Below are 20,193 nucleotides of genomic sequence, written 5' to 3'. Positions count from 1 at the left end.
TTTCTGCTTTCCTCCATAAAGTTACAGATCAAAAACAAAACAAAGCAAACCAAAACAAAAATAGAAACAGTAAAATTGCTAGAGGAAAAAAAGGAGAAATTGTTTTATAATTTCCAAATTGGAAGGTTCATGAAACAAAATTCAGAAGCCATAACACAAGATTGATAAAATCAACCGTCTAAAAATTAAAAATTCCTGTATGGGAAAAAAAAAAAAAAGATAAAACAAGTGAGAAAGGACTAATTTCCTTTGTATGAAGAGTTCCTACAAATCAATGAGACCAACAACCCAATAAAATGTGTTCAAAGGATATGAACAGCTCACAGAAAAGGAAATACAAATAGCTCAAACATATGGAAAGATACTCAGTGGCATTCACACTAAGAAAAATGTAAATTACTACCATAACGAGGTATCATTTTTCTCCAGATTGGCAAAAATCAAAAAGCTTGGGAACACATTTCATTGGAAAGAGTAGGGAAACAGGCATAGTGATTCAGTACTGATGGGGATACAAACTGTTAAAACTTCATTGGAGGGTAATTTGGTCAAAACTATCTTAAGTTTAAGTGAGCAAACCTTCTGTCTCAGCAATTGGGTTAAATTGTGTATGCCCAAAAATATTCACTGTAGCAAGAGATTGGAAACAGAGATCATGCCATTCTCAACAATCAGTGCCAGAGGGATTAATGACCTAATGAGGAGGCAACATTTTTTTTAAGGTTTTATTTTTTATGTTTGAGAGAGAAACCCCAAGTGGGGGAGGGGCAGAGAGAGAGAGAGGTGGACAGAGCATCTGAAGTGGGAGCCAGATGCAGGTCTTGAACTCAGGAACCGTGAGATCATGACCTGAGCCAAAGTTGGACGCTCAACCGACTGAACCACCCAGGTGCCCCAGAGGAGGCAACATTTTTAAACTGTCAAAAGACAATACTGAAAAGTAGATTTATGACCCTCAAGTTTTATAATAGTTTTGGCCAAATTTAAAATAAAACATAAAGAGTACATGCACACACATCCTCAAGGAAAAGATAGATTACATTAAAATGTAAGCTTCTACACCATAAAAAAAAATTCAAAGGATAACCAAATAGCTTGGGAGAAAATATCTGCAAACCCAAAACTGAATACACTAAAGCCCTCTAAATCTATATTTACCACGTACACATAAAAAGAAAAAGAAATCCACAACCCAACAAAAAATAAAGCTTATAAACAGAGAAAAAAAAAGGTAAACAATACACAAAGTTTGCAAGTGGGGATGCCATTTTACAGCCACAGGATTGGCAAAAATTTTTCAATACATGATCACCTAGGTCGAAAACCTCAAAGAATCAACAAGAAAACTCATGGAACCAAGTGATTTTAGCAAGGTTGCAGGATACACAGTTAATACACAAAAATCAATTGCTTTCCTATATACCAACAATGAATACGTGGAATTTGAAATTAAAAACACAATACTACTTACACTAATACCACCCAAAATGAAACACTTAGACACTGATCAAAATATGTACAATATAGATCCCTATGAGGAAACCCACAACATTTTGATAAAAAAGTCAAATAAATAAATAAATGGATACACACCATGTTCACAAAAGATTCAATAACATTGTGAAGAAATTAGTGTTTCCGAACTTCAACTATAGATTAAATGTAATTCTAATCAAAATCCCAGCAAGGTATTTCATGGATATCAACAAACTGACTAAAGTTTATCTGGAGAGGCAAAAAACCCAGAGTAACTAACACAGTATTGAAGGAGAACAAAGTTGGAGGACAAACACTACTCAGCTTACTGGAAGACTGCAGTAATTAAGACAATGCGGTATTGGCAAAAGAACGGACAGACCAGGGGTGCCTGGGTGGCGCAGTCGGTTGGGCGTCCGACTTCAGCCAGGTCACGATCTCGCGGTCCGTGAGTTCGAGCCCCGCGTCGGGCTCTGGGCGATGGCTCAGAGCCTGGAGCCTGTTTCCAATTCTGTGTCTCCCTCTCTCTCTGCCCCTCCCCCGTTCATGCTCTCTCTCTGTCCCAAAAATAAATAAACGTTGAAAAAAAAAAAAAATTTAAAAAAAAAAAGAACGGACAGACCAATGGAATAAAATAGCCTAGAAACAGACCCCCATAAATATAGTCAAGTGGTTTTTGATAAAAGAACAAAGGCAATACCACAGTGTAAAGTTAGACTCCTCAACATGCAAATAATAATAATAATAATCCACATGCAAGTAATAATAATATAGTAATATTATATATAAACATATATTATATATTATATTAATATTATTATAGTAATAAATCTAGACACAGACCTTATATCCTTCACAAAAATTAACTCAGAATGGACCACAGACCTAAACATAAAACACAGAACTATAAAACTTCTAGACGAAACACGGGAAAAAAATCTAGATGACCTTGAGTATAACGATATCTTTTTAGATACTCTAATGGCATGGTGCATGAAATAAATGATTGATAAGCTCGATGTCATTAAAATTAAAACTTCTGCTCTCCCAAAGAATATTAAAAGAGTTCGAAGAAGAGCCACAGACTGGGAGAAAATACTTGCAGAAGACATGTCTGATGAAGAACATGTATCCAAAATATCCAAAGAACCCTTAAAATTCAACAATGGGAAAACAATCTGATTTTAAAAATGGGCCAAAGGCCTTAACAGACACCTCACCAAAGAAGATATACAGATGGCAAATAAACATGAAAAGATGCTCCACATTGTATGTTATCAAGGAAATGTAAATTAAACAAGAGGTACCAATTAGAATAGCCAAAATCCAGAACACTGACAAGACCCAGTGAGGATTCAGAACAAGAAGTGTCAAATATGGCCGGGGGAATACAAAATGGTACCACCATTTTGGAAGACAGCTCAGCAGTATCTTATAAAACTAAACTATCTTTACCATATGACCCAGCAATCGTGCTCCTTGGTATTTGCTCAAAGGAGTTGAACACTTCTGTCCACACCATAACCCATACAGGGATGTTTATAAAAGCGAGATTTATTCATAATTGCCAAAACTTGGAAAACAACCAAGATGCCCTTCAGGAAGTGAGTGGATTAAAAAACTATGGTACATCCAGACAATGTAATATAATTCAGTGCTTAAAAAGTAAAAAGTTATTAAACCATGAAAAGATTTGGAGGAAGCTTAAATGCATGGTACTAAGTGAAAGAAGCTATTCTGAAAAGCCTACATACTCTGTGATTCCAAGTATATTAAATTCTGAAAAAAGGCAAACCTATGGGAACAATAAAAAGATAACTGGTCAGGGCGCCTGGATGGCTCAGTCGGTTAAGTGTCTGACTTTGGGTCAGGTCATGATCTTGCGGTTTGTAAGTTCAAGCCCCGGAGTCTGGAGACCGTTTCAGATTCTGTGTCTCCCTCTCTCTCTCTCTGCCCCTCCCCACCTCAAAAATAAACATTACAAAAATTAAAAAAAATAATTGGTTACAAAGGTTATGAGGGTGGTGGGTAGGAGGGAATGGAGAAATGAACAGGCAGTGCAGATCAAGATTTTCCTCTATACATTATAGTGATGGATACACACCCAGAGTGAACTGGAAGGTAAAAACCATGGGCTCTAAGTGATTACGATGCATCAATGTAGGATCATCCCTGGTAAAAACGTATATTCTGGTGAGTGAGGCTGATAGGGTGGGGGAGGCTGTGCATGTGTGGGGACAGCGGGTATATGGGAAGTCTCTGATTCTTTCTCTGTTTTATTGGAAACTTAAAACTGCTGTAAAAAAATAAGTCGTTAGAAAAAAAAAAGTATGACAATTGGAACTGTGCTTAATGGTATGAAAAAACAGGAATTCTCACCCCATGGGTAGGAGTAAATTGGAGCAACCACTAAGAAAAATACAGCAACGTCTAGTGAAATTTAGAACTCTTAACCTCTGTCTCAAGATTTCCGCTCGTAATTATGTGATCCAGAGAGGCCTTCTTACATAGCACATGTCTCATCCAAGGAGACACGTATGATAATCATTGCAGCACAGCTCGTAATAGCAAATACAAACACAAATAATACCAGGAATTTAAACGTATACCAGTCCACCAACAACAGACGGCATAAATTTGGGTATCTATAAAATCGGTAACTACCATTCAAGATTTATAATAAATGAGTATGAGCAATTATTAAAAACACAGTGCTGAACCAAAAAAAAGCAAACTACAAATTGATCCATTAGTAGGACAACCCACATATCAAGATTAACAACCTATAAAACAAGGGATGGGTTAAATAAGTGATGGGGATTAAGGACTGCACTTGTGATGAGCATCGGGTGATGTATGAATTCCTGAATCACTATGTTGTACACCTGAAACTAATACAACATTCTGTTAACAGGAATTAAAATAAGAATTAAAAAAAAAAAAACCCTGTAAAACAATACTTGTTAATGTCTGTGGATACACACATATGTAGTAGAAGCATAAAACATGAATGGCAAATTCAACAATAACTTCATGACAATGGTTATCTCTGGAAGGGATGTAGGGGAATTGGAAACAGGAAGTTCACAGGAGCCCCAACTGTATCTACCATAGTATATTTCTTTAAAAGAAAAAAAAAAAAAATTCTTGGCGTGCCTGGGTGGCTCAGTCATTTAAGCATCTGACTTCAGCTCAGGTGATGATCTCCGTGGTCTGTGAATTCAAGCCCCACCTTGGGCTCTGTGCTGACCGCTCAGAGCCTGGAGCCTGCTTCAGATTCTGTGTCTCCCTCTCTTTCTGCCCCTTCCCTGCTCATACTTTCTTTCTCAAAAATCAACATTAAAAAATCTTTAATAAAAAAAATAAAAATAAATTCTTGAGCAAATAGGGTTAATTTTAAGATTTGATGAAGTATGTAACATGAGGATAGAGTGGGTGTCTGCATGTTTATAATATTGATATTATTTGTATGATCAAAACCATATACAATTTTTTAAACCTGAGTTAATGATAAAAGCAGTGGCAGAGGGGCACCTGGGCGGCTCAGTTGGCTTAAGTGTCCAACCTCGGCTTAGGTCATGATCTCACAGTGAGTTCAAGCCCCTCATGGGGCTCTCTGCTGTCAGCACAGAACCTGCTTTGGATCCTCTGTCCCTGTCTCTCTCTGCCCCTCCCCTGCTCTCTCTCTCTCAAAAATAAGCATTTTTAAGGGCACCTGGGTGGCTCAGTCGGTTAAGCGTCTGACTTTGGCTCCGATCATGATCTGCAGTTTGTGAGTTTGAGCCCCGCGTCGGGCTCTGTGCTGACAGCTCAGAGCCTGGAGCCTGCTTTGGATTCTGTGTCTCCCTCTCTCTCTGCCCCTCCCCAACTCGTGCCCTGTCTCTCAAAAATAAATAAACATTAAAAATAAGCATTTTTTAAAAAGCAATGGCTGATAGTTTTTGGAAACATAAATTCAGTCTCAAAGTATCAACCCACAGATTATTCATTACAAGGGAAGAAAGATAACCTTTACAATGCCGGTGTGTCAAACACTACCTTAATTAAGTGCACAAACTTAAAATAATGGGACAAACTGATAGGAACCTCCTGAAATATGAAGGCATAGTATCACCCACAGAATTGTAGTATTCTTGCCAAAAATGTTTAACCTAAACTTAATTTAAAAACAAAAACAAAAAGTAACTTTGGGACCCTTTTCAAAACAGCTAACAAGTGTCACATTAATCACCATCTCCCCCCAAAAAGGAGGGGAAACATTTCAGAATCAAGGAAACTAAAGAGATAACTAAATGTAATGTGTGATTCTTGATTTAATTCTGGATAAAAAAAATTAAAGTTCTAGAAGTACATTTTGGGGGCAATTGAAATTTGAATATTGCCTTAATATTTGAAAATTTTATTGTATTTTGTTAGCAAATGTCTTAAGTGCGATAATGGTATCATGATTTGGAAGGAAATATCCTTGTTATTAGTTGCTGAAATATTACGGATAAAGTGTCACTATGTCTACAATATACTTTCAAATAGTTAAGGAGAAAAACATAAGTAAACATTTAAAAAATTTTAATATGCTAAAAAGCCACAGAAATTATAAAAAAAAAATTTATATTTTTAAAAAAGAAACACTATAGAGCTAAGTATTAATTTTCTGCTACTCATGAGTCAAGACACTTTTCCCTTTGTCTCCTTTATTTTAGGCTGAACTAATTTATGGCTAGAAAGGGAAAAATGGACTTTGAGATGATGTAGTCACTTGAACACAAGCACAACTGGGCAAGAAGGAGAGTGATGATGGTCTAAATTCTTTTGCCCTATTCATAGGCATCACATTAATTATATGAGAAATTATCAGTAGGTGATTAGTTTGAGGAATTTCACAATCAAATAATTTGGACAAATCCAAATTATTATACTGCCACTAACATGCAGGAAAAAAAAATAATTTTAGCACAGAGATAACTTCCTTTCTTGGGACATTTCTATAATATCTTCACAGTAGTGAGTACACTATTCTATCAAACAGCATAACTATAGTTTGTGGTCCACTCTACCCCATGGAGTGACCTTGATTATCACAGAAATGCAATGCAGATAACAAAGAGATAAAAAACTGCAATTTCCAGACTATGCCTTTAAGAGAACATTCAGAATTATACCCCTAGGGGAAAACTACCACTGTGGAAAGTGGATTCCCAATAACGTTGATCATTTTCTAGGTAAAATTTCAAAAACGACTAGCCATTATGTTCTGTGTCTTTTTTTAAAAAGTATTTATTTTTTACTAGTGAGGTTGGAACCAGGCAAAGAAATTTACAGAAAAGATGTCCATATATAAAGAAAGAAATAGCAAAATATTTTTTGGTCATAATTTAGAAACAAACTAGTCCATAAAAAGGGGACAGTTTTCCCCAATTCTTCTCTTCCCTAGAAGAGTATAAGCACGGGCTCTTAGTTCCTTGATATCCTCAGCAGGCCTCGGATACGTCTGACAAGAGCTTGTATGAAACTATAGCGAGATCGAACTTTCGAGTATAATCCTTCAATGTCCAGAAGTTTCTTTTGTAGTGATTCTCCAAAAGCGTTGATGGCGTCAGCCTGAAGCTAGAGTTAACACAGATGATATTTTGTTATTAAAACTATAGTCTCAAATATTTTTTGTTTCATGTCTTCCAATTTAAACTATCTTTGAAATTTTATAATGTGGTCCTTTCTCATGCAGCAAATTAACTAAACATTCCTTCTATGCTACAATTTATTGGTATGATATTGTTTTCCCCTCTTTCCTGTCTTGTATAAATGTTTAAAATTTTAAATAACAACAACAAATGATGCTGTTGTTGACATATGGACATACTGCAGTAAAATATTTCCTGACCGGTGACACAAGTTGTTAGGAGTGGATGCCTCTGGGAAAAGAAACAGGATAAACTGGAAAGAAGCTTTTACTTTTTACTTGGTTTTGCAATTAAAAAAAAAAAGAAAGAAAAAACCATTTCCGTGCTTTCACTTTCAAACAATATAAACAGAAGACAAGAACCTGGTATACACTTTAGAATTCATGTATTTTAGAATGCACATTTGATTTCGAATGGATCTTTTTGGCATAATAGTGAAATGTTAATATTAAGTGCAAAATTAGATAAAATCTACCTGCCTTCAGTTTTGCAGTAAAATCAAAACAGAGTGAGAAGGTTATCTATTAATCCTGCATTTCTTCTCACTATAACAGCACAGTCTAATGAAACAGAAATAGTGATTAATTCAACACATATTTATCAAACATCTTCTGGTAGATCTATACTTTGCCTAATTGTGCCCATGACCTAACTGAACATTAAAGCCTACCTAAACAAGTCTAGCCAAAACATGGATTGCTATTATGAAGTCACTCTGGGGCAGATGTAGTCCGGGCTGGGATGAGAGCATGCTCTTTATGATGTCTGGTTAAGCATGGTCTGGAGGATGCTCTTTCCTGGATAAAGCCTAACCTTCAGCTTTAAGAAAGGTAGTGGCCAAGAGGGATTAGGGAAGAGTACAGAGGCTTTATCCAATCATGGTTAGGGGGGTGCCTGGGTGGCTCAGTCGGTTAAGTGTCCAACTTCAGCAGGTCATGATCTCACAGTCTGTGAGTTCGAGCCCCGCGTCAGGCTCTGTGCTGACAGCTCAGAGCCTGGACCCTGCTTCAGATTCTGTGTCTCCCTCTGTCTCTGTCCCTCCCCAGCTCACGCTCTGTCTCGCTTTCTCTCAAAAATAAATAAACTTTAAAAAAAAAAGTTAAAAAAAAATCATGGCTAAGGACATTCAGATGCCTAGGAACAGATCCAGCTATAATTCATGTACCCTGCTAACTATTCTGTTCCCAAGACTTTCCTATTAGTTTCATGTTAAGTTTTCATTTTAATTATTTTTGGAATGCTCTTCATTCATTCCAACATTACTGGCCAAGAGGTTACTAAGTACATACTACTGTATAATACTATGGTCTCCTAAATGGAATTTGTAATGGCTACTCCCCATCTCTCCATTTAAATTATTTTCTGGAAAATTAAGTGCTGAGTGACACTTTGTGCCTAAAGTCGACAAAGTTAATCTAAAGAAACTAGCAGTTTTCCAGATCACATGCTCAGTAATTTACTGAACTCGATGTTACACCTTCCAGGCACTACTCCCCTAGGAGCCCCACATATGAAACCTCATTTAATCCTGACAAAACTGTTTGAGGCTGAATTATCATTTCCGTTTCTTCACTGAGGAAATGGAGGCTCAAAATCAGGTTGTTCAAAGTCCCAGAGCTGTTGGGTGGCCAGGCACGAATTAAAATCAGGTCTTTGTACATAGCCCTGAAAATCATAAACTTATTAACACACTAGGCTCTTCCTTTGTCCTTCCAGAAAAGAACAAGGGTATGAGACTAGAACCTTACCTGGTCTATGTCATGTTGGCTCACTGCAGTCAGACCACTTCTGAAATCCAGGTTGGTTTCTGAAGCGAAGGAATCTAGAGATAAAAGACACAGTCAAACAGCTTTACCAGGATGCGTCTACTACACCCTGGAAGAATCTGAAGACAATGAACCACAGCGCCACAGAAAACATGGGTCAAGGCTGAGAAATCTATTTCAACTTTTCAGTAACTAGAAGCCCCTGGAAAGCATTTCACTTGTCTAGGTCAGGGTCTGCAAGCTTTCCTTCCATTTCTTTCCCACTAAAGGATCCAATACAAGCTCACTGGTCAAACAGGCTCACTTAATAAAGATCATGGCCCAGGCTGACCCACATCCATTCTTCTAGAAAATTATTTGTGAGCAGGGGACTCTGGACCTGGCCAGCCCTGAACTGCAAGAAGCTGAAGAGCAGTGTCTTAAGATGTTCATATTGTCCACACAATTTCCCATGAATAGAAGTAAAACACAAGAAATAGCCATGTCTAATAACTAAGTAGCTCTCCATTGCCCAACCCACTCTTAGTAACCTGGAAACAAAAAATAAATAAAAATGTAACTAGGTTTTCAAAGCACTGAGATCTATAGGTTTTCAGAATGAAGTTTACCTTGTAGTCTTCTGCTTTTAAATAAGGTTCTGGAGGCAAACAGGGAATCCTGAGAATCGGTGGGCGTGCAATGTAACAAGTAGTACTCCAGATGGCGCCAAAGAATAAATAGGCAGGTCTCTATGATAACTACAGAAGAGAGCTCGGACTAAAGGAAAACAATCTCATCAAACCAGCTGCTGAGGAGGGGCAAAAAGGAGAGACCGTACCACTTAGTGACATATGCACTGCCTCAGTCTAACCGACAGGGGTAAGGGTCTGTTTCCCTAGAAAGCAGCAAGCCGTGTTGAGAGGATTGAGGTGGGGCCTGGGGGAGGGGGGTGGGGGCGCATGTGCTGTGCCAGCACAGTCTCCAGTGTCCTTGCTTCCTATCCAGACACAGAGTGACCGTACACATTATCAGCATTACTAGCTACTCTAAAAGGTAAGGAAAAATTTTAATTTGGAAATATATCGGGCATTTACTGGAAAAAATCAACAATAATTATGTCCTTTTCCGTATGGCTTTGATGCCCAAAAAAATGTGAGAATCAGTAAACAGTCTCTACATTTAAAGAATCTTTTAAAGGTCACCATTCCAGTTCCCACTGTGACTTCATTAAGGATACAAGAACAAAGGGAAAGTAGTTTGGCTCGATTGTTGATCAACTTCACCAAACGCCGTCTTGCTAGGACGTATTTCTGGGCAGTGGAGATTTTCTCAACACCAACAGGCATCACAGACTGACACAACTGAGAACCAGAAACAAACACAGTATTAGTGATGATGTGAACTGTAACCAAAACTTCATGGAATTCTATACAGAGGGTCACTTGCGATAAGCACTGTGAAAAACGTTTGAAGAAGTTTAAATGTCCTTGCAGACAAGAGCTATTATCTAAGCTAGTTAGGAAGCTAGTCACTTTATAGAAAAACAGAGAGCCAAACCAATTAAATTCACAAATGAAGATTCACGTGCTGCTTTCTGGAAAAGGTCTTATCCTTGAAATAGACATTTCCAATCTGCTGATGGGCCAACCAACCCTCAACTTCCCATCAAGGTAAAACGAGATGAAACAGTAGGTTTTTCAAGCAGTAGGTTTAACACTGCCATGGAGAAGTTCTCTGACAGCTGTCACGTATCTTCTGAAGAAAACGTACAGTGGATTTCTACAGCAGATACAAAAATATGCTCATCGGCCAGAAACTCCCTTTATCACACCTCTATTTGGCATAAGCACAGAGATGCGATTTACAACCCAGACGCTGGGTTTGGCAGACGGGCTGGGAGGGCGGCACACGCTTCACTGGGAGGCTGCGGGTCCCCTGCGAGGACCGGCACGGCCCATGAGCTGCAATGGGAGGAGGAGGGGCTGTCGGCTGTAAGCCACCCGGTTCCAGGGCGCGCCTGAACCCCACCAATAACTCCTGCCTCGGTACGTGCTAGCTGGGTGGCTTCGGGTAAGTTATTCAAACTTCCAGTGCCTCCATTTCCTCATCTGAGAAAAAAAGGCTCATGTGTTGAGCCAGAACTTGTAGCTCAGGGCCTGGCACATGGTAAACACTCACTCAGTGTTCCCTCTGATCATCAGAAGAGTGGCAAGAAGGGGCAGGCTTGACTACTCTGAAGAGTGACACCGAGTTTTCAGGGGAGTTGGTGCAAACCAGGAATGGCAAATCGGTTCAACATCCAGGCTGCCAAAGGACACCAAGAAGCTCCAGCACTGGGCAAGAGATACCGTGTAGTCCGGCTACTGAGGGAGCAAGCCCGGCAACTCAGCATCTTTAGCTGCAGTAAACGTCAGCGAGTGATTCTGGCTCATTGAGAGCAGGCAGTCAAGTCTGATCCGCCATCCCGTTTGATTGAAAAAACTCACTCAACAGATACTGAAGATGCCGAAGGCACAGAGGCATCTTAAGGGATCACTTCCACTGAATAAGCATCTGCAATAGACACCAAGTTTCTCAGCACAGATTTTAGAGTATACATTACCAAAACCCTCCTTCAAAGGCCAGCTGCCGTTCTACCGGAGGGCAGGTGGTGTTCTTAAACAAGTGCAGCTTCACTGTATTTCAGTGATGTGTTACTCTGCTTATAAGGCGTGGTGCTAAGGTGAGGGGCTCTTCTTAAAGCCACACAGAGGAACCACTTCAAGCCCTTTCGTCTCCCTGCATACATCATCTTTGCTCACAAGTCTGACACCAGTATTCTGGTCCTTGTGAGGAAAAGCAAAGGCTTCTCAGAAATCTCCACAGCTCATGATGAGGTTCATACCTCTTTTATCTCATCAGGTGGAAGTTGCTCTACATTCTGAAGTTTGTTGACACTCCGTCGATGACTGTCGTAATAGCTGAAGAAATCATTAGCGCTCTGTTTCAGCAGGTAGACAATAATGCCCAAGCCGGGCAGGCGCCAATATGGAATCACTGGAGCTTGAGTATCTAATAGAGTTGATAATAAAAAACGATGTTCCACTTATAAGAATTTGATATGAATCTCGAATGACCTGTTTTGGTTTTTTTTTAATTATTATTTATTTATTTGGGGGGGGCGGGGAGGGGCAGAAAGGAACGGAGAGAGAGATTCCCAAGCAGACTCTGTGCTCTCAGTGCAGAGCCCAATGCGGGGCTTGATTCCACAAATCATGGGATTATGACCCCAGCCAAAATCAAGATTTGGACTCTTAACTGAATGAGTCACCCAGATGCCCCTCAAATCACCTGTTTTAAACAGGATATGCCAAGAATTGAAGGGCATGTAACCTATTATTAAAACCAACCCAAGACTACTTTTTAAAAAAATTTTTTTTCAATGGTTATTAATTTATTTTGAGAGAGAGAGAGAGAGAGAGAGTTAGCAAGTGAGGTAGGGGCAGAGAGAGAGAGAGGGAGAGACAGAATCCTAAGCAGGCTCCGCACTGTCAGTGCAGAGCCCAACGAGGGACTTGAACCCATGAACTGTGAGATCATGACCTAAACCAAAGTCAAGAGTTGGATGCTTAACTGACTGAGCCACCCAGGAGCCCCAACCCAAAACCACTTTTAAATACTTCTGACAGTTCAGAGGAGGGGTTAGGAGCTACTATGATCAGGTATGTGCATAAAGCTGAAGACCTGAAGAGAATAAGGAAATCTGGCCGATGGGACACTGACAGAACTTTCCCTTTATCGGGGGGAAGACCTCTTTCAGAACCATTAATTATAAACCTTTGCATCCAGCTTCTCCCCCCGCCCCTGCCATGAACACACAGACACAAGCCTCACACACAAGTCTGGAGTTTCCTGGCCCCAGGCGAATAATTCCTGCTTTACCCTACAGCTCTGGTTATGTGGATTCACTTCTGGTCTGCATCTTTCTGGTTGCTGAATTCCTAGCTCAAAGTCATTCTTCCCAAGAGAAGGAGAACACTAACTGAGATATTCAAATAATATAATGAAATTTAAACTTCAACAACTCTCTTAGCACCATAAGTCCTTTTGGGTAAGAAAACAAAATGATCTGCCTTTTACCTGACTAGCTTCTGATGAAGGTACAAAGGAACAATGGGATGTCGGGAAAGTCTTCTGCAAAGGGAAGAGCTGGCAGGACTGGCGCAAGTGGAGCAACTTCCCCTTGGATTGAGGGATTTCTTGAGAAGCACCTTAGTAATTTCGAGTTCAATTCGGAGATAATCTTTGTTCAGTGGCTCTAACTGCCACAAATACTGCAGGGAGATGTGCATTGGCTTCCTTCTCCACTGTCTCCCTTAACTTTGCTTCTAAGTCACATTTCACAGGTCTTCGTGAAGAGTGGAAGCGAGAAAACAGTTCCTTGTCAGAGGATGTTGCCACCAACCAGGACATCCTGGACTCACATCAGTTGCCAGGTTTCCCTTTCTAGTCCTCAGTGAAGATGTGACAGTCTCTATGATACAGAGCCTTCTGCTGGTGAAATTAGGTACTCTGGTGCCCAGGAACGTCTGTATCATTATCTAGTCTGGCAGGAACACATCCAGAAAGAGAATGGTCCAATGCTGACATATCAGGAGTTCTCACACGCTAACCTGCTCAAGTCTAGAAAGTATTAAGGTGTGCAGAAGCTACCAGACTTAGCTTCATGGGGGCTGCTCACAAAAGAGCTGACTACAGAAAGCAGATTCTGCAGGAAAGATCACGAGGTCCAGGGAGGAGAAGTGCTATAGGAAAGGGCCCTGTACCACAAGTAATAGTACATATACTAAATGATAGACAATAATGACAACAGCAATAATGAAAATAATAAGAGCTAACATTTAGGCAGTGCTAAGGACCAGACACTGTTCTAAAGCATTTCACAGATATTAACACATTTAATCCTTACACTAAAAATTAGGAGCTTGTTATTACTCCCATTTTACAGATGAGGAAACTGAGGCACAGAGAGGGTTAAATAATTTTTCTGAAGTCATATGAATAGTCACTTAGAGAAATGGGATTCAAGTCTAGGCAGTTCATCATCGGTCTATATTCTTAACTGCTAAGGTTAAGCTACTTCTCTACAACTAAATGTTCTTGAACTTACTACATACCTAACCACGCCGTGTCTACAATTGGCAAAGGTATATATGCTTATTAAATCTTTAAAAAGTCTGAGAAAAAATAAAAGCCAATATATAAGCCTTCATAAAGTTCATCATTAAGTATTCAAGATCAAAGAATGATCCAGTATGGGAAAGATGTGCTCAAAGTGAGAAGAAGCTAAATGAAATTTTAATAATTACTAATGATACATTATTAGCATATGATTGTTTTTGGAGAATAAATGACAAAACTACAATTTCATTTAAAAATATTTAAAAAAAAATTTTTAATGTTTATTGTTTTTGAGAGAGAGAGAGAGAGAGAGCGCACAAGCTAGGGGGGAAAGAGGGCAGGAGGGAGGGGAAGGGGGAGGGAGAGGGAGCGAGATTGAGGCAGAATCCCAAGCAGGCTCCATGCTGTCAGCAGAGAGCCTGATGCAGGGGTCAAACCCACGAACTGTGAGATCATGACCTGAGCCGAAGTTAGACGCTTAACCAACTGAGCCACCCAGGTGTCCATCACTTGAAAATGTTATGATCAGGTCAAGTTTGTATGAAAATGTTTGATTCAAGGGAGAAGAAAAGGGCCCCCCTGGTCACTTTATAATAGAGTTACACAAATAGAGTCAGTTCTTGGCACCAGTTACATGAGACAGTGGTTATATATTGTTAAACTAATAAATTTTTCATAACATCATTCTATTAAGTATTTTAAGTGATTAAGTAATTTCCAGGGAAAATAAAATCTTGAAGGAGATAAAAATGTGACAAAATGATTTTCAGAAACCTCACACAAAGAGCTTCCGGAAACCAGCAGCAGTCCATTCCATTACCACCATTGAGATCAGAATAGGTTTTGGCTTCTGAGTGGCCCATGGGATAACCACTTCAATCAACCCTTAGCCCTCACATTCCAGATCTTGCCGACTGTGTCATTAGGAAATCATGGGCTATGTCAGCTCACTTAGCATCTACATTTTAATTTGCTATGGTACAGAAACCTGGAGCTATAATACAGGACCCAATTTAGACATGCATTCAGCTTAACATGATTTCACATCTAAACTGTTACATTTTCACATTTTTCACCCGACTAGCTTAATCACCAATCCTAGATCCTTTCTTTGGCGTCTCAGATACTATTCAAAACCACACTCTCCCCACAAGGCTCTTCTATTTAGAAATTTATCCTCAGAAAATCTTGAATTTCTCTGTCCTCTCCAGCTCTCTAGACTATCCACAAGACTAACAACGCCAATTCCTTACCGCTCCTTAAAGTCATTTACAAATTTTCTCACTAATGACATAAAGAAAACACTGCATCTCACTGGAGCCAACTAGAGCCTGTCTTAATCACAGCAACTTAATACTCAAATGCAGAAGGAAACGACTCGGCTCACCTTGCCGGGGTCCATCTCTATTAATGGTTTCTGACAGGCTCGGGGTGAAGAGGCACATAGCATGCTGAAAGGTGGGGGAGCTCTGTAACAGGAGTGACTGGCAATATTCCATGACATTGGCACAGATCTACAATGGAAGAGTAACAGTGACAAAAATATTAGTTCCCCAAATGCCCAATACCAGGGAACTCCAGAGTTGAAGGAAAACAAAGCTAGTGATCAATCTGTAAAATTACAACAAAGCTGTAAATCAATCTGTAAAACCACTCACATCTGTTGTTTTCATCACGCTTCCAAAAAACACACAGATGTTCAAGAACGGATACACAACGCTCACTCCTCTTACCTGCTGCATGGCCAGTTCAAGCTCATCTTTCTTGCTCACTCTATCTCCCTCCACATTATCATCTTGAAATTTAAACTGACGCAGTCTGTCAGAGCCCCCAAAGCGGCTCAGGAGTCCTAAGCATTGGCGCTAAGAAAGAGAAAGATACTTTGTTCAGAGCCAATCCGGTACGTGTAAAATCAGCTACCCCTCTTTGAGGGATACAAAAAAGAACTCACTGGGGAGTGGAATCACTCTCTAAAGCATCTGATTTCTTACCTCCAACTGAGGCACTGAAGTTAGCACTATTAAAATTCACCTTTTTGCAAATGTATCTGCTTGGCAGTCAACTCATTAAAAGAACATCTTTTTTTTTTTTTTTTTTTTTAGCAGTTAATCCCCATTACATAGTAAACATTAGAGAATATTCTGTATCACACCAAATAATTCCTTGGTAGATACCGATTAAATAAACACAAGTTGATAAACAATGAGAAGCAAAATGAGATGGCAAACAGAAGACAGTTTGTAACAAGCATGTCCATGATAATGTTGTCTATGAATGCTCAAGTTTAAAGGCTATTTCTCCTATAGCCGCCTCTGGGGACTTCGTAAAGGGGCTGAGAACACTACAGGTACCCTTGGCAGATAAAATGAAGATGTCCTCTCCTTGAAATGTTGCTACTTTTCACCCGACAATACCATTTTTCCTAAGGTTCTTAGAGGGAAGGACAAGATGTACAAAATTGGTAATACACCTATCTAGTGATTGCAATCAGAGATGTGGGTTTCCATAGCAGGTACCTGACTTCTTGCTATGTGATCTACAACAAGTTACTTAACTTCCAGAAGCCTCAATGCTCACATTCTTAGGAAAATAGCGATTCCTACCTTACCTGTTGTCAGGATTACCTGAGACAAAGAATTGTACTTACAGTGCTTAGTCTATAGTGCTCTGCACATAATAAATGGACATTAAAAACATGCACTTTAAAAACTGGTATCACACACACCTACATTCATATACAGACATACACAGATATATAGTAGCTTATGTAAACTGATGTTAGTTTACATAATAAGACTGGATAAGGCAAAACATATCGAAAAGATTACAATATAAGTTTATTTTGCCAAAACAGTTATATCTATTTTTAAGAGATCACCTGCCGTTTGCTACCCTTACAGACAAAACAAATGCACTAAAACATTTCTTTCACCTTATGAGAGACCCATCAAAAATGTCTTTTTCTCCCTACCAATGAAAAACATTAGACGACAAAAAGAAAGAAAGAAAGAAAGAAAGAAAGAAAGAAAGAAAGAAAGAAAGAAAGAAAGAAAGAAAGGAAAGGAAGGAAGGAGTATTTGGGCATTGCTGGTGAGAGTACCATCCTTTCTGGAGTGCTGTTTGATAATGACTCAACATGTACTGTGTGTGCACCCTTGGACCCAGTGATACCAGTTATTGCTATCTAATCTCTAGTTCAAAAATTTGTACCCAAAAATGCTGATAGTGGCAGTTTTCTTTTGGAAACTTGAAAAAACAGTTCATGAAAAGAGGATTGGTTGGTTAAGAAAATTACTATATCAAAAACAATGAAATATAAATTCTAGTATATAAATATAATTACTCTGCAGCCAATCAAAAACGAAGATGTCCGGATCAAAGCAGGCCAGGAGGCTCCCAGAAAGACTGTGATAAATATCTAGTTGATAAGCCATCTAATATGCTTGAATATATTAAAGGAGATCACACAACTGGAAGAGAGCTTAGAAATAAACACATAAAAACCAAGCAAATAAAAAAAGAAATAATTATTCACTCTAGGGAAAACATAATGTTGTGCCCAAAAGTAACCTATCACCCATTCTTATTCAAATACTACATTTACATAATAATAACAGCATAACACTAAGTACTGATCTAATCAAATTCATAATTATATTGAGTTTCGGCAGTGGGTGGAGGGGTGTTGTGAGAAGTGTCCATACTGTATGGTGGAAGGAAAGGAAAAAAGGGATCTTAAGTTCTCACCCTTCTCAATGGAAAATCAATAGATGATTCCTAAAATTCAAAAATAAGCATATTTATTTAGAGATAATAGATTAAAAACCGTTGAGAGGGTCTGCCCAAATCCAGGAAACAGAACAGGGAGGATGGATAAGAGGGCTGTTGTATTTTGTTGTCTTACAGTACTACTCTTTAAAGAAGTAAGAGTCAGTTACCTGGAATCTTCCAATATGTCCCTGTAGCTCCATTAGAGATCCTTCATTTGCATCAATATCAAGTTCACTTAATATACCTGATAAAATTTGGAATGCTTTTAAATACAGTTTTAAAGTCAACAAAATAAAAACATTTAAAAACTAGGAAGAACGATTCGAGTATTTTATATTCTTTATGTACAAGAAAAGACACAGACTTGCCACGAAGGAGTTCTGGGAAATACAACTTCACAAAGACTATAAGCACACCACTACATGTTCGCTCAAATGCAATCTAAATCTAGACTGAATTTGTGATTTCAAAAGGCACTTTTTAAAGTTTTTGAGATAAATCTACTTTTTATTTATAACCATAAAAGTTAAAAATGTTCTAAACTCAGAAGTAAATTACTCTCTCCTGCTGAAAGAGTTTAGGATATAAAACACTAAAAATGAAATGTATTTTTTTTCTTTTAACTCTTCTAGGTACTGTATCATCTGATTTTTTTTTTCCTTTTCCCCTTAGGCAAAGTAGAGTTTGCACGTACACACAAAAGTTCCCATTAAACTTCTGTTTAGACTTATTACAGAATTCTTAAATCAAGTTGATCAATCTTACAGTACCGGGACGAACACCCTTTACTTCCATCGAGATCGCCAGGTAAACACGCAGCTCACTCACTCTGCTGGTTTCTTCCTTTCCTCCATGGCTGTACTCATGCTCATGACCCACCTGAACCCGTCCTAGCCACCCTTTGTTTTCACAATCTCCTTAATTCAGTCCTTACCTCCAAGCATACGCTCTAGAGCGTGTAACCCAGAACCTTATCTTTTGCTCCTTATAGTAACAAGACCTCCTCTTTCTAGATTTGTCAGCCCACGACCTCACACGCTGGCTTGCTGTGCCGCACCTGTGCCTCATTACTCCACTAGATCCCATCCCTTCCCTTCTCCACCTCCTCTGGGAGTTTGCTCTGAGGATCACTTTTCCAGCTTATCCAAATCTACCCTGCCACAGAAGATTTTTCCCTATTTGAAAACACGTTCAGGTCTCCCTTGTACTCCAAAAAATAAAACCCCCAAATAAGCGAAAATATGGTTAATACCAAATTCTTGAAATATTTTGTCCACATTTGCTGCTTGTATTTTTAAACCCTCTTTCCCATCCTACCCCTTAAAGCTGGACCTTGTACCTAACACCACCATGAAACGTGGGCCTTTTCCTCTCTGTTCTCAAGTTTCCTGATTTCTGCAACATGTATTGCTATTCCCCAGTTCCTTTTTTCCACCTGCTGCCTCTCTTTAAAAGACTACTTGGGAGGCACCTGACTGGCTCAGTCAGTGGAAGATGCGACTCTTGATCTCAGGGTTGTAAGTTCAAGCCCCATGTTGGGTGTAGAGATTACTTAAAAACAGAATCTTTGGGGCGCCTGGGTGGCTCAGTCGGTTAAGCGTCCGACTTCAGCTCAGGTCACGATCTCGCAGTCTGTGAGTTTGAGCCCCGCGTCCGGCTCTGGGCTGACGGCTCAGAGCCTGGAGCCTGCTTCCGCTTCCGATTGGGTGTCTCCCTCTCTCTCTGCCCCTGCCCCGTTCATGCTCTGTCTCTCTCTGTCTCAAAAATAAATAAAACGTTTAAAAAAAAAAAAAAAAAAAAAACAGAATCTTAAAAAAAAAAAAAAAAAAAGACTACCAATTCTGTTTCTGTAAGACGCTCTCAGTTTCTATAAGATGCTTCTGCTAAGTGCCGAATGAGTACTCGGTGTACCATTTACATTGGTCTCAACTCCAAAACACTTTCCAGAATATTTATGGGTCATAGAAAAAAAATTAACCTTTTGGTCAGTATTTGAGGAGGTATGACATAACTGGTATGAGGCTAGGCAATATGGGGGACACAGTTATAAATGGGCTTAAAATTTAATGTGAGAATTTAAGATAAAAAAATATATAGTAAAATTACAGGAGAATACAAAACAGTATGTCATCAAACGTTGAACTGTGCAGAGTGGGGTTGATAGGAGTGAAAACTGTTACAAGTTTGTCTGAAACTTTTGGGAGGGTGTTTGTCATTATCTTCAGAAGAAAAATTTAAGTGTTTTTATTTTCTGGCCAATGACTGCCAGGCATTTATCAAGCCTACCAGCTCAAATCTACAAAAATGCCTATATATACACATAGACACACATACACAGACATACATACACAGTTATTAAATGC

At 39.1% G+C, this 20,193-nt stretch overlaps 1 protein-coding gene across 2 annotated transcripts in view; it reads right to left on the bottom strand.

Moving 5' to 3' along the window:
- Window positions 1–6,730: 6,730 nt before the first annotated feature.
- NUP205 (nucleoporin 205) overlaps window positions 6,731–20,193 on the bottom strand; it is an 86,124-nt gene continuing 72,661 nt past the window's right edge. Inside the window, exons 36-44 of one of the 2 annotated variants that reach the window (XR_006716570.1) lie at window positions 17,998–18,074; window positions 15,793–15,921; window positions 15,447–15,573; window positions 11,784–11,950; window positions 10,137–10,260; window positions 9,529–9,657; window positions 8,903–8,976; window positions 7,634–7,714; window positions 6,981–7,080 (exon numbers count right to left, since the gene is read on the bottom strand). Coding sequence is in view for 1 of the 2 variants with exons in the window: in XM_045495776.1 (XP_045351732.1) it covers window positions 6,928–7,080; window positions 8,903–8,976; window positions 9,529–9,657; window positions 10,137–10,260; window positions 11,784–11,950; window positions 15,447–15,573; window positions 15,793–15,921; window positions 17,998–18,074 (980 nt within the window). In the remaining variant the exon portion in view is untranslated. Of the gene's footprint in view, window positions 7,081–7,633; window positions 7,715–8,902; window positions 8,977–9,528; window positions 9,658–10,136; window positions 10,261–11,783; window positions 11,951–15,446; window positions 15,574–15,792; window positions 15,922–17,997; window positions 18,075–20,193 lie in introns of both variants that reach the window. The other variant, XM_045495776.1, reaches the window with a different exon arrangement.

This window comes from Leopardus geoffroyi, chromosome A2, assembly GCF_018350155.1.
Source record: "Leopardus geoffroyi isolate Oge1 chromosome A2, O.geoffroyi_Oge1_pat1.0, whole genome shotgun sequence".
Taxonomy (NCBI): Eukaryota; Metazoa; Chordata; class Mammalia; order Carnivora; family Felidae; genus Leopardus; species Leopardus geoffroyi.
Note: the sequence above shows the minus strand (reverse complement) of the source record. Positions and strands in the feature narration are given on the sequence as shown.